Raw genomic sequence first — 14,922 nt, 5'->3', positions numbered from 1 at the left:
TCACAATTCCCCCATCGTGCGGTTAGAGAATTTGGAATTTATTTCGTAAGCAATGGGAAATAATCAAGGCTTTTGGAATAGGATAGTGACATGACAAAAGCTGTGCTGTAGAAAATGAAATCTGACAAACATGTAAGACAATCGAGAAAAGAGACTGTTGGCAAAGAGAGTAAGAAAGCCATTCCAGTAACTCAGGGGATGACAAGGAGAAAGAAGCCATAATGCAAGTGGCATGTGAGAAATACCTATATGAAGGTGGTGGCAGTGGGAATGAAAATGAGTTAACATTCACTAGGACATCTGCAGGAAAAATTGATAGTGAGTAGAAATTTTAACCATCAACATGATTTAACATTCAGTAGGCAGGGATTCTCTCAGATTTCTCGTAAACTGTTCAGTCTCATTCTGAACAAAATAGAGGATTTTTGTACCTGTAAGTTCACTTCATTAGCATAAGATAGAAAGTTATGAATAGGATGACTTTCAGTTCACCTTACTGGGATTATAAAATGTGAGGTTGGATTTAAGTCTACCATATGGATAAGGGATCAGTTTAGCCCTTAAGTGTCTTTTGGAAGCTCCCACGAAGGGCATTAGAAGTTTAGTGAGCATATTAGAAGACAAACTTGGAACCTAAGTGTGCATATTCAGCAGACCTGCCTCGATCCTCAGCTCTAGGAAACTAAAACAGATGAAGGTGTGCCTCCTAGGTACTAATCACACTATCATTCAAATGGAAATTAAAGAGATGCGTGGTTCCAATGGCGGAAATGAAGAAAACTTCCCCACATTACCATCGGCAGGCTGAGCTCACGGTGGTGCTTGGCAATTCAGAAATAAGAAGGTCCTACTTTGGAATGAGCTTGGTTCCAAGGGCTTTTTCAACCAAGGTTTTAAGAACTGAGCTCCTTCTCCCCTAGAAATATTGGTACCTAGGAGTACAGTCCAGCCAGGAGAGCTCACAAAAGCCCATGTACCCTACAGGAAGCTTAACTGTGGAATTAATCCAGTGTTGGACCTGGAAAGGGATGTCCTTCGGGTCTGAGGAAAATCAGAGAAAGCAGACATACTTCCTCAGTTTTTCTTTTGCCTCTTGCAGGCCAAATTTAGATCTTCCTTGGAGGAATCAGAAGTCAATTTTGCCCAAGTCTTTATCTCTGAACTGACCTATTCTACAGTCTTCTCCACAGGCCTCCCACAGGCCCCCCATAAGCTACAGTGCTTATCACCCCCACCCTAGCCTGATAATCCTGACCTTGTGAGTATAGCACACCTCTGAATTACTCATTATCCCTGGTCCTTCAAATCTCAAGACCAAGATTTGGCTGCATTGCTCACTGTCTGTGACTTTGAATTACTCAACCCTCCACCTGTAAAATGAAGATGATATATCCCTAATAGGGTTGATCTAAAAATTAAATGAAAAAATGTATATAATATGCCTAACACTGCTGACACTCCACAGGTTCTCAATAATACAACAGCTTGTTACTTTGAAATAACATTTAAAAGAGCCAAGCACTTTGTATATTTTTAAAACTATACAAATGTACAATCTATTAGATTAAATGATTATTAGATATGAGTTAAAATTGTAAATGCTTAAAATATACCCAATTCTCATCTCTCCAGCAAATCCTTAAGAGAACATTGTTTTTCCTAACACCTGCACCCAAAGTGCATCTGACTGCCCCATTCACATCTTACCCTAACCCCCATAACTCATTACATGGGCTCAAAATTCAAATCTGTCTCAACATCCATCCAAAAACCACATGGTGAGAAAGATGACTATGACTCAAAATAAATTACCATTTAAATTTCAAATGCTGAAATTTAAATAATCTAAATCACAACATCCTTTCTTTGATTATAACAAAACACACACACACACACACACACACACACAAAGGTATATTAACTGTTACTTCAAATCCTCAAAGCTACCAGTAATATTGACTAATTAAAAAGGCCATCCTGAAAAATCACATTTGTCTTTTTATAAGTAATAAAGAATGACAGTAAAATAATGGTGAAAACTATGCCAAGGTTAGAAGCCTATTTCTACCCTTCACTTTCATGCTCAAGAATCCTAGAACTAACTCTACACTGTGAAATTCGAGTCTGTCCCCAGCCAGAGTGGCAGACTTAATGCACCATTAATCTGGTCTGTTCTCAGCCGCCAATTGAAATAGTCACAGTCATTTGATTTTTAAGGAAAAGACAGTACTGCAGAAGTACATTCCAGAGGTCTTTTCATAAAAACCATCCCATGTGCTCCATCTGCACACGCAATCTGCTTGTGTATTTTCAGCCAGCTTGCATGGGCAGATTAATGCGTACAATTAGAAAGCAACCCCACAGGCATTCAATAAACTGCTTTCACTATTACACTCAGGAGAGTCCCTCTGGATGTCAATAAAAGCCTAGTTTTCTGCCTGTTAGCTAAATAATTGACAACACTAAAAATAATCAGAAGCAAATGAACGAAGTCAGGAACAAAGTGGTAAGAAAGTACACATTAAGATTCTCATGGTGGTGCCCCAGGATGATATCATGAGCTTTTTCTCCAGCAACCTGGGTTTACAGTCTGCTCAAGTCCATGGTTGCCCTTCTCTACAGAAAACAAAACAAAACAAAGAACACCATTCCTAGTCTGCTACTTGAACCACACATATCACAGCATTGAAAGAATTCCTTATTTGTGTTTCTATTCTGTGATCCTTAGTTTGACAGCTTCAGGAGAATCTAATTTTTTGGTGAAGGGGATGGAATAGGGAACAGCCTAGTTGATCTAGTTAAAACTTTGTGCTGTTAAAATGCTGAGAGCTCTCGGACTTCCCTGGTGGCGCAGTGGTTAAGAATCTGCCTGCCAACGCAGGGGACATGGGTTTGAGCCCTGGTCCGGGAAGATCCCACATCGCAGAGCAGCTAAGCCCATGAGCCACGACTACTGATCCTGCGCTCTAGAGCCCGTGAGCCACAACTACTGAGCCCACGTGCCACAACTACTAAAGCCTGCATGCCTAGAGCCCACGCTCCACAACAAGAGAAGCCACCGCAATAAGAAGCCCACGCACCGCAATGAAGAGTAGCTCCCGCTCGCTGCAACTAGAGAAAGCCCACACGCAGCAACAGAGACCCAACACAGCCAAAAATAAATAAATAAATAAAAATTAAATGTTATACAGCAGAAACTAACACACCATTGTAATGCAATTATACTCCAATAAAGATGTTAAAAAAAATTCTAATAGCTCTCCTATACAATTCTTCCACCATAAATTGATTCTAAGAAAATATGATAAAGGCTTGTTATACAGAGGATCCATCTTATACAAGAAGTTTCTTTCATATTTCTAGCTATATAATGGTCATTCATTTCATTAGCTATTGGTCTTTTAATTTCAAAAGTACTTCAAAACAAAATACATTTAAAACACACACACATATACTTCTTCTTGTGTTTCTCAATAGGCGTTAACAATCAATTTGAGATACTTCTCATTTTTAGCCAACTTCTCTTTTTTCTGGTTAACTGGGATTTTTATGATAAGCAGAAGAAAGATCAAGAGCGAAATGTGCGTGTAATTGAATTCAGCTCCACTGATAGTGTGTGAGGTGCCTGAGGGTAGAACTCTTCTTTCTTTACAGAAAAAGGGTGATCTCTAGTATTCAGTAAAACACAAACTCAAGAAGCTGGAGGACTAGTAAAAAAAGGTTTGAGGACACAATCTCCCACATCCTTTAAAACCCCAAGAATCTCTCATCCTCCACTTTATCATGTTTAAAACTCCCCAGAGGATGGACTTGTTCAACTTCCCAGTCTTGTACCTAAGACCCCTCATTGGTAAGCAGGTCTTCCCTTTTCCAGTGTAAACAAGGATGCCACAGGATAAGTACATTTGTTCTTATTGTGTCTCCAGGCTACAAATGCCCCCATAGCATTTGGGGGCATTCAACTCCTCTGATTGGCCGAGAAATCAACTCTCATCCATTCTCTACCAAAGAAGGGGGAGGCAATAATACATTAACCCTTAATCTATTGCCTGCCGCCCTCTATCTCTCTCTAAGACAGCCAACTTCTCCTGGTGTTTAGCTTCACACCAGCTTCCTTACCCCCATGTCTGCCTTAGAACAAAAGTGGGGAAAGATAACGTCATTCATTAGCACTTCCACCCAACCCCATTCTATCTCCCACTCTTTTCCTGTCCTGGGTAGCGGAGGCCAGGTATCCAACTTGCTAATGGGCAAAGTGAAGTGCTGAGAAACTTCTTGTACATTCCAACCTCTGAGTCTTAAAGCAAGGAGCTGTTGCTTACAGTAGAGGCAGGAGAATCTCAGCGGAATGAGAAAACCAGAGGATGCTGTACTTGGAGGAGGGACACACTTTAGGGTGTCACATATACTCACCCCAACATCAGAATGATCTTAAATTCTACAAATGAGGTATAACGACGGGAACAGATAAGAGGAGGCAGTCAGTACAGTCCATCGGAAAATGGGAGGCCGATGACTAGTTCTGGTGGAACCAGAAATCTCTAAACGGTCTCTACAAAATAAGCTGTCTGATCCCATTCAACAAGAACCTCTGTAAGAAGTTACATATCAAGTCCCCATGAAATTCAGTCACTTATATACCATTTATTTTTTTAAATAAATTTTTTATAAGATTTTTAAAATAAATTTATTTATTTTATTTATATTTATTTTTGGCTGTGTTGGGTCTTCATTGCTGCACGCAGCCCTTCTCTAGTTGTGGCGAGTGGGGGCTACTCTTTGTTGCGGTGCATGGGCTTCTCATGGCGGTGGCTTCTCTTGTTGCAGAGCACGGGCTCTAGGGCCACGGGCTTCAGTAGTTGCGGCATGCGGGCTCAGTAATCATGGCTCGCGGGCTCTAGAGCACAGGCTCAGTAGTTGTGGCGCACAGGCTTAGTTGCTCTGCGGCATGTGGGATCTTCCAAGACCAGGGCTCAAACCCATGTCCCCTGCATTGGCAGGTGGATTCTTAACCACTGCACCACCAGGGAAGCCCTATATAAGATATTTTATTTAATCCTTACAAATGGCTGATGGGAGAGACATTACCAACCCTAATTTTTTTTAGAAAAACTAAGCTTTAAAGAGGTTTAGTAGTTTGTCCAAGGTCACAGCTGAAGAATGGAGCTAGGATTTTGAACCCAAATCTGCTTGTTTAATTCTACCATATTTGGAATTAACCTAGGGACAGAAATATGGTTCTTTGGTTTTGTCTATTCTTTTAAGCAGTGTGCAAGTAACCTAGCTACTTAGAGCTGGAACACAAACTTATCTTTAAAGCTTGTATAAGAGAGTAGATTATCTACATTATAAAGCACATAGTAGTTGCCCTATACATGTTAGCTGCTGTAATTCACAAGTCATACTGGAAAAAGTACCTTGATGTATGACCACCACTTGGGAGCTTTGCTGATAAATGTGAAATTATTTCTCAATTCTTGTTTACAAAAATAGAAGTCCTCAGTCCATTAGGTAAATCCCTAGTTAGTTTAGATTCTGCTTGGGTACTTCTTTCAAACAACATCTTCCTTATATTGGTGTTTTGGAAGTCTTCATAATCAAAAGTAACCTGGATCACCAAAAAGCAAGCCCTCCAAGTTACTTAGAATGGGGAATTTCTCAAATTTGGCAGTATTCTTTCTAATCTGTTGACTGCTAAAGAATACTTTAATGAGTATAGATATCTCCAAACTTAGAACCTCACTTCTAGAGTTCAATTATATAATTAATAGTCAACAATCCAACATCAGATGTTTTGAATAGTTACTATCACCTAGAATTTAAAAGCACAATGAACAATATGTCTATAAAAGGTACAAAGTTCTGAAAATATAAATTTACCATTGCTGATGTTCTCTAAGAGCTTCTCTTCTGAGGTTTTCTTGACGCCTCTTTTTCTCCTCTAGTTTATTGCTCTGAAATTTCAAGTATCAAAATGTAATCTATTAGGAAAGCTTTAAGCAGAATCATGATGTTAAAATTACCCAAGGTCCAAAATCTTTAGGCTCAAGTGGCCTCGGTAATCCAATATGGTACCTACCAGGGCTTCCAAGGTGATAATCCTGTCACAACCCATGTGCCCTACACTGAAAGCCAGGAGCTCCAAGTTCTTTCCATGGCTCCCCTCTCCCAAGTTGATTGGTATAATCACAGAATCAGTATTTCACATTTTTACCTTAGTTCAGATGATAGCAACATTTATATCTTAAGCAGTGTTTTCAAAATGTTCTAAGGAAAACATGAAATTTCCACACCAATCATGTTAAATTAAAATTATAATAAACGATTAAATAGATGATACAAAATATGTATATATATATAAATGGTTAAATAGTTGATACTACATATATATCTCCACATTACAATAAAGCATTCAGGAAAAGATTTTCAATAAGCCAATTCAATTCCCTTCTGACTTAGAATCAGATACTTAAAGCTGTTGAGAGACTGAACAGCAAATGTCCATAAAAAGCCATCCACTTGAATAGAAGAATCCTCTCATTTTTTAAATTAGTTGTTTGGAGAGCCTAGAGATAAACTTCACATTTGATATTACTGTCACCATGGCTCTGGCATATTTTAATCCAACTTAATAACCCAGAAACGCTTGTGTTTTTTTACTATGATACAACTGTCATTTTTTTTAATTTGCCTGTGAAAAACAAGTAGACTTCCTAGACAACAAATTTAATGGGGAGTTGAAACAAGTTCTACAACACAGGAGGACTTGAAGTTTTAATTGAATCCAAGGGAGAAGTCAAGCAGCTGGATTTGCTTTAAAAAAAAAAAAAAATGGACTTGTCCCTCAGGAAGACCTGTGAAAAGGGAATAATGGAAATCATCACTTCCAAACTCTAACATAAGTTTAGCTCCATCTTCCAAAGAGAGGAAGAAACTGTTCATATTGTTCATTTCCATGAAAGTCTTCATTCACACAGAACTATTTACTCATCCCATTTTGAAAGGTAAAATGGATGATTTCAGTTTCAGAAAAAACATAAAGGAAATTTACTACAATCCAAGAGAATTGTAATACAATTCAGTTGTAATTCAATTATAATACAAGGCAATTGGATTATTAATGAATCACAGTTCTAGGAAGCAAACTAACAGAAAAGTGTACAACTGAATAAACATGATCTCAATCTAGAAAAAAATCCTGACTCATGAGACCAAAAGTAGTCAACTGTGATGAGCTCCCCACATCTCTGGGGGAAGAAAAGGGGGCCGGGAGGTAAAAGACAGCAAGTAAGCAAGCAGTAGGTATTGATTAAACCAGGATTAGGAACGCTACTTAGAGAACAGTGAGAAAATCACACAAGCATTTAGAGACCAGGGCTTGGGGTCCTTTAGCAAGGTCAGAAATTGGAACATGGATTTTCATCTCTTCACTAATAGATTATCATTGGACTCAGCTTACAAAAACAGTTACTCAGTAGCTTAATTCTTTCCAACAAAGGTCTGTTTATCCCTCAAGAGTTGATGGAGAAGTATTTTGCAAAATACTGGAGTATTTAAGTATTCAATACCTACCACTGTAGTAGCTATTTTAGTACACTAATCCAAATACTTAAGATTTAGTCAGACTACTTATTTCTTCCCATTTAACAGTGAGTTAAGGAGTCACCCAACCATACTTATACGTATACAAATGCATAATATAAAAGATCTAAGAATATGAGGTCCAGAAGAAAAAATATGGAATGAGTTCTAGGTCCACCATCACTGAGTGACCTTAAACAAATCATTTAATATCACTGAATCTCATGTATTCAACAAACATTTATCAAATGCCTATTATATGCTCAGTACTATGTTCTGTTAGATTCTGGGAATACAAACAGAGCAGTGCCTACTCTGGAAAATTTCAGAAGCTAGCTGGGAACACAGACAAGAAAGCCATGATGGCAGTGTGTAAAATATATTAGGGAATAGAGGTTTGCAAATATGTAATATGAATACAAAGAACAAGCACAGAAGTGGGCAATTGGGAAATGCTTTCAGCAGTTCCACAGACATTCATTCAGTGCCTTCTATGTGGGCAGACCCCATCCTGGGTTAGGGTTAGGGTTAGGGTTAGGGTTAAGGTTAGCCAAAATTTGAATAACATTTGGAATATGGTTTCTAACCTCAGGTTCATGAATAAGCTGTCTGATAGGAGTATGCTCATTTTTATGGAGCGTGAGTCCATAGCTTTCTTCAGATTTCCCTAGGGGCTGATGACCAAATAAAAGGATAAGAACCATGGGTCTAATGAGAGGTAGAAATTCTAGATAGAGACCAATCTTAAGCAAGAACTTTCCAGGAGGAAAAGGAGGTGATGGGAGCAAGGCTACTGCACTCCATTGTATGGTTTCTTACTGCCCAGGGGCCTAGCAGAGAGGTTAAAAAGGCTGAAATAGAGGCAGCATTCAGCTTACCAAGGCTTGCATCCCAGCATGGGGTGTTTCAGCACAGCAGAGGTGTCTTTTTCTATTTCTCACAAAAGCACCATCTGTCACCAATCTGAGCACCCACAGAACTGACTGCCTGGATGAAGAATCTGTTTCTAATTTGCACAAAGGCAATGATGGGATAGTAGTGGCCCTGAATAGGAAAAGGGCATTCCTATAACATAATATTTTCAATATAGAAAGGCACAAGAGAATATGCCAGTTCAGGAAACCCCAAGAAGCTTGTGGATAAATTCAAAGGGGTTTGTAGTGAGATGGGTGGAGGACAAGGCTGAGGAAGTAGGAAGAGGCAATTGTAAAGAAATGTATATGCCAAGTAAAGGAGTCTGGACTTCATTAAAGGCAATGATGAGCCATTATGTTATTTTAAGCAGGATAGTAAGCAGCTCACCCTGAAAGCAGCACGAAGGATAAGCCGCAGAAAGGACCACAAATACAAAAACCAACGGTGTGGTTCTCACAGTAATCCAGGCCATAAATTATGAGTCCCAAATTAAGACAACAGGGACAGAAAAGAAAGGACAAATTCTAGAAAAATGTGGGGGACAGAAATAAGAGGAGAGTAAAAAGAAATAGTAGGAGGTAGGCTATATTAATATAGAATGAGTCAAAAAGGGGGGGGGGGGGAGATTACAGGTGACTATCATTTAAGAGCATCAGAATGAATACGAGGTCAGTTTTGAACCTACTGGATTTGAGATACACCGTGGCACATCTAGAAAGAAATATCAAGCATACAGTAAAATATATGGTTCTGGGATTCAAGAATATGGTCTGGAGATGTGGATTTCAGAAATCATCAGCACAAGCAAAATCCACAGACGTGGAAATGCAGGGGGCTTTCACCTAAGAATATGGTGGCATAGGCACAGGGAAATGAGAGAAGATGAATGGATGGGACCTGGATAGAACATCAATAGCAGAAAAACAAGCAGAGGAAAAGGATCCAGAGGAAATCCAGAGGGGTAGAATTTGAAGGAGAAAGTACTATTTAAATAGTTACAATATTACAAACAGTTTAGATAAGTTAGGAACTGAAGAGTCTCCACTGAGTTTTTCAACAAAGAGCTCATTAGTGATTCTTGGCTAGATAAATACCAATGAATTACTAGAGACAGAAGTCAAACTCAGCCCACCAAGGAACAAGTGAAGGTGAGAACTCAAAGAAGGTAAGTTTCAAAGCTAGCTGAGCTCAGCATCACCTGGGGAACTTTGTTTAAAACAGAGATGATTTTTTTTTTTTTTTGATTCAGGTGATTGATAAGGAGTCAGTCTACCTACTGGCATGTAGGAACCCAATGTGGTAGAAAAGGCTTTCAAGAAGCTGAGCTGTGATGCTTGGGAGGGAGGAGTTGAAAGCAAACCAGAACAGAGACACTTGGTTTTTAAGATGAGAGATTTCAGTATGATTATACCCCAAGAGAGAAAAACAGAAACAACAAGAAAGCTACAGGAGAAAAGGAGGGTTAACCGATGGAGCAGCAATGTTCCCGGGGAGATGGAGGAAAGATGGGATGGGAAGCACGGGTGGGAGAATCCAACATAGCAACAAGGAAGAGCACTTTCTTATTCCTGCTGAGATGAGACGGGGGCAGAAACAGCAAAGGAAGAGTAAGGAAACAGAAAAATATAGGTACTTCCAGCCTCGTGGTCTTTATTCACTAGAAGGTGGGAAATGAGGTCATGTGCTGAAAACGAAACGTGAGGATAAGAAGAATGTGAAGGGAGGAAGATGTCGGTAATTAGAGATGAGCCTAGACTGCAAAGGAAAATGCTGTGCACTAGGAATTGTTAAAGGCCCAGCTGGGAGGGAAGCCCAGCAATCTCGTGTGACAGGAAGAGCCAGTGTGTTTTTTCTCCAGCAACCCAGTTCGTGTGGGTTTATTTAATTTAGAAATAAATTAAACCGATCCAATTCCTGTGTAAAACAAAAATCCTCTCTGCCTTCCACACAAGAGGTTGATATAATAGTAGCGTCAAATGAAATAGGGCACTTCTTTACATGTATAGTTAATTAGGTCAGGGCACCCTTTTTCACTGCTTACTTAGCGCTACCCATTGTACAAAGAGATTTGCAGCTACTGTATCCTTTAATCCCACCAGTCCCATTATTATATTATTATACCCATTTTACAGCTAAGGAAAGTGAAACATAAAGAAGCTAACAGCTTACCCTTTTAGTACTACATCTGCATTTCAGAGATATCATTAACATCCCAACATTATGGGATTAATTAATGGGGTCAATTAATGGGACCCTACTGCATTCCAACAACCAGAGGCTTAATGCCCACACCAGTTCATCCACAAAGACATGCATGATGTAGGAACCATATTTCTGGGAAATACTTGAAAGTTCTGTTTTGTTCCTTGAAAGTTTTCAGAAATGGAAACTTTTCCCAGTTTATAAAAACAATATTGAAATAATTTCCTTGATGTTGAGTTTTATTCCTAAAACTGTTCTTAAACCATTAGCCCTCGCTAGTACTTGTTTCCTAGAAATAAGCAACAGTGTGATTTCTTAAAAACATGTATATGGGGCTTCCCTGGTGGTGCAGTGGTTAAGAATCCACCTGCCAATGCATTGGACATGGGTTCGAGCCCTGGTCCGGGAAGATCCCACATGCCGCGGAGCAACTAAGCCCGTGCACCACAACTACTGAGCCTGCGCTCTAGAGCCACAACTACTGAGCCCGTGAGCCACAGCTACTGAAGCCCACGCGCCTAGAGCCGTGCTCTGCAACGAGAAGCCACCACAATGAGAAACCCGCACACCACAACGAAGAGCAGCCCCCGCTCGCCGCAACTAGAGAAAGCCTGTGCGCAGCAACAAAGACCCAATGCAGCCAAAAATTAATTAATTAATTTAAAAAAACAAACAAAAAACATGTATATGGATGCATCTCTGCATCTAATATGCATACATTGTTTTCTATGCTAATAGGAAACGAAGTAGGTACAAAGTAGTTCCTACTTCATTTTATAACATTAAAACGAACTAATGATGCTTCTCAGTGTCTACATAAAACACCGTGACCTCCAGGGCTCCACATAACTTCATCAGCTTTATGACTTTATAGTTTACTGGAAAGAACAAGGAAAGGCTTCGTTTGCCACTCAGATCCGTAGCTGATTTCTTGCCCTTTCTGAGGTTATAATACCCTAAGAGGTTGGGAGAATCAAATGAAAGAATTTGTAAACTATATAGCCCTATATAATATGATTTCAAACATATGAGGATCAAAGGCAGAATAAGATGAATCAGGAGGTAGGGAGGGTCTTTGACATGGAATTGGAGATTTTTATTTTTTAAGTTCGTGGGCGTTATGAAAGTCTGGAAAAAATCAAATTACTACCCTGCCATACAGATCTCCAGGAAGACAAATTAATACACTATAAAACCACATGAGTTGTATTAGTTTTCTATTGCTGCTATAACAACCATGAACTTAATAGCTTAAAACAACATAAATTTGTTAATAATCTTACAGTTCTGGAGGTCAGAAGTCCAAAACGGGTCTAACGGGGCTAAAATAATATATTGAGGTTGAGGGAAATTGGCAGACTCCAGTACCAGTAGCAGCTGTTATGTCCACAAGGCTTTTCGGTAGCTAGCAGTATGAGTCCCCTCCAAAGACTACAGCAGGGTCTTTACTTCTTTCTACCCCTACAATAAGGACTCTATTTCCAGAATCACATCTTCTGTTTGCATGCTCTGCTATCCTAAGATGTCAGTCATCTATTTGTTCAGTGTAGAAGTTAGGGGTACCATAGTTATGGTTTTGTAGCTCCTACCCATAGGTTTAGTCTCCTTTATCCAATGGCCTTTCTCTACTTCAAACCAACAATGGCAGGCTGAGTCTTTCTCCTGCTCCATCTCTTCATGCTCTCAATCTTCTGTCTCCCTCTTCCAAGTTAAGGACCCTTATGATAACATTGGACCCACCTGAATAATGCAGGATACACACACACACACACACACACACACACACACACACACACACACACACACACACACACACACACACACACACACACACACTCTCTCTCTCTCTCTCTCTCTCTCTCTCTCTCTCTCTCTCTCTCTCTCTCTCTCTCTCTCTCTCTCTCTCTCTCTCTACTTGAAAGTAAGTTGATTAGCAACCTTAATTCCACCTGCAAACTTAGCTCCCCTTTGCCATATAACAGAACATCTCCCTAGGTTCCAGGGATGAGAATGTGGAAGAGGAGGGGAGGGGGCATTTTTCTGCCTACCACATGGGTTGTAATCTATTTTTAAATCAGTAAGTATCAGACACATAATGTGCCAGATAATTCATAAAATCCTTGCCCTCGCCACCAAGCCCTCTGAAGCTTGGTTTGGGAATGTGGCGGGGCGAGGGGTGGAGGCAGTGAAAGGAGGACCTCTTTCCTTTAGGGCAAAGCAGTGGTGTGCTGATAAGCTTAACAACCAGCTCTAGCAGGGAGGAGGAGGGGAAGTTGATTTGTAGCATTTACTGATTTCTGTGGTGAAAATACTCCTCATGGTCAGTTTCAGTCTACCAACATGAAGTCCGCTAGCCCACAAAATAGAACAATCCACTCTCATGAGCCAGTACAAGGAGGCCCCAGTACACCACTGGAAGAATACATAACATCAACACACTCTAATGTAGGGAATACAAGTTTAACTGAAGCATCCCAGTGCCCTCTCCAAAGTTCCCCTTAACCCACAGGATTAACCCTTCCTGGATCCCATTGACATGATCAGAGGCTAAAGAGCTGGCTGCCTTTCATACCTTTGTGCGTATTAAGGACCCATATGTGCTGGCAGGGAGTACAGTTTACTCTCCCCTTACTCACACACAGGTGGTGACCAATCAGAAAGAGACCCAGTGTTCCCTGGTGACCCCTCCTGGGAGAGGACAAACTGAAGGTCAAGGGGGATTAAGACCAAGAGGCCAAGTTAGAGGTTCTCGGGTGGCAATAGGCTCTTGGATTCGACTTGGCTCATAGTTCCTGGACAGCAGCCATTTGCCTGAGGGGGACGGTGGTATTTTGTAAGCTGGTGTCCATGTGTGTGTTTGCTGTGCATTTTAAGGAATAAATGCTCCATAAGCACGGCCATTATCGCTTCCCTTGGCCATTTTCGCACTGGCAATGTGAAGTATGCCATTTCTAGATGGCTAATGTCCATTTTTCTTTTATCTGACACAAGCTATTAAATGGGCTCACATTTAGTATGAAAAGCAACAGATTTATATACAACAGGGAGAGCTAGGTCAGGGTGGCAGTCCGGGCCGATTAGCCAGAGAAATCAGGTCTGTGGAAGGACCAGAGTAGGCTGCTCCTTCTCCTGTAAGGCAATTTAAATTAATGCTCCTCAAACCGGTATGTGTACAAGAATCACCTGGAGAGCTTGTTAAAATGCAGGTTCTGTTTCAGAAGGTCTGGGGTGGGACTTGAGATTCTGTATGTCTAATAAGTGATATCAAGGCAGCTGGTTCAAGGACCACATTTTTGAATGGGATGGATCTATACATATCAACTCCCTCTCCCCATCTCTCACTTTTGGACAAATTTGTACCAATAATCATTACATTATTCTGTACATCTTCTGTAGTTAATGATTGCTGTACATCTAGTGTTATAGTATAACTTGGAAAGGGAGGGAATGCTGCTTTTACTCAATGTTAAAGAAAACTGTTTCAGCCACTAACATTTCTGAATAGTATACATAATTTGACCAAAGAAGAAATGAGCTATAAATGACCCACAAGCCAGCCAATTATGGTTATTAAATGACAACTAATAAATCACTTTTAGGATAAGAGTTTACAACACAATTCTTTAGGCTCTGCAAGCCCCTTAATTAGATTTGATGATTTTCTTAGTTGCACCTGAAATACAGAATGATTATGCTATACAAAGGGAATACCTTCTCTACAATCACAAGACTGAAGTGTGAACCTTCCTTTGAAGGAAAAAATGGGGCGGGGGTGGGGTTGAATGGGAAACAGTGAGGAATAGAGAGGTAGAAAGAGAGAGAAAGACAGGTTTTAAAAAGTTATTATGAGAATCTTTTCAATGACGGTATAATAGCTGATGACTTGGAAGTGAACTGCTGAATCAAATTTAGTAAACAAAGTGCCTATACTCTTTTTTTTTTATACCTCCAGCATTTCAATTCCTCATTTATAAGTCCAGTCTTATCTCTACCCCAGAGCCTACCTCTTTACAGATGTAGCATCTCTACAGATGTAGCATCTCTACATCTACACATGTTCCCAGCCTTGAGAGACAAGGAGGTGAGGCTTACAGACTCACTTTACAGGAACAGTTCGGAGAGGGGTAGGGGCCTGTCCAAGGTCACACAGCACAACAGGACACCTTGCAAGAAAAACTTAGTTTGCTCCCCAGCCAGGTAGAGAGCTCCTCGGGGAAAGAAAAG

General features: G+C 40.2%; 1 protein-coding gene and 1 long non-coding RNA gene across 4 annotated transcripts in view; one reads left to right on the top strand and one right to left on the bottom strand.

Annotated features, from left to right (window-relative positions):
* Positions 1-14,922, bottom strand: part of EPSTI1 (epithelial stromal interaction 1) — a 102,444-nt gene that overhangs the window by 56,073 nt on the left and 31,449 nt on the right. For both annotated transcript variants that reach the window (XM_068526487.1, XM_068526488.1), the window contains exon 6: positions 5,881-5,954. In XM_068526487.1, coding sequence (XP_068382588.1) covers positions 5,881-5,954 — 74 coding nt within the window. The remainder of the gene's footprint in view (positions 1-5,880; positions 5,955-14,922) is intronic.
* Positions 1-14,922, top strand: part of LOC137751810 (uncharacterized) — an 80,607-nt gene that overhangs the window by 63,179 nt on the left and 2,506 nt on the right. The window lies entirely within an intron of this gene.

The sequence above is a fragment of the Eschrichtius robustus genome, chromosome 18 (assembly GCF_028021215.1).
Source record: "Eschrichtius robustus isolate mEscRob2 chromosome 18, mEscRob2.pri, whole genome shotgun sequence".
NCBI classification, from domain to species: Eukaryota; Metazoa; Chordata; class Mammalia; order Artiodactyla; family Eschrichtiidae; genus Eschrichtius; species Eschrichtius robustus.
This window is presented reverse-complemented; position numbering and strand designations above follow the sequence as displayed.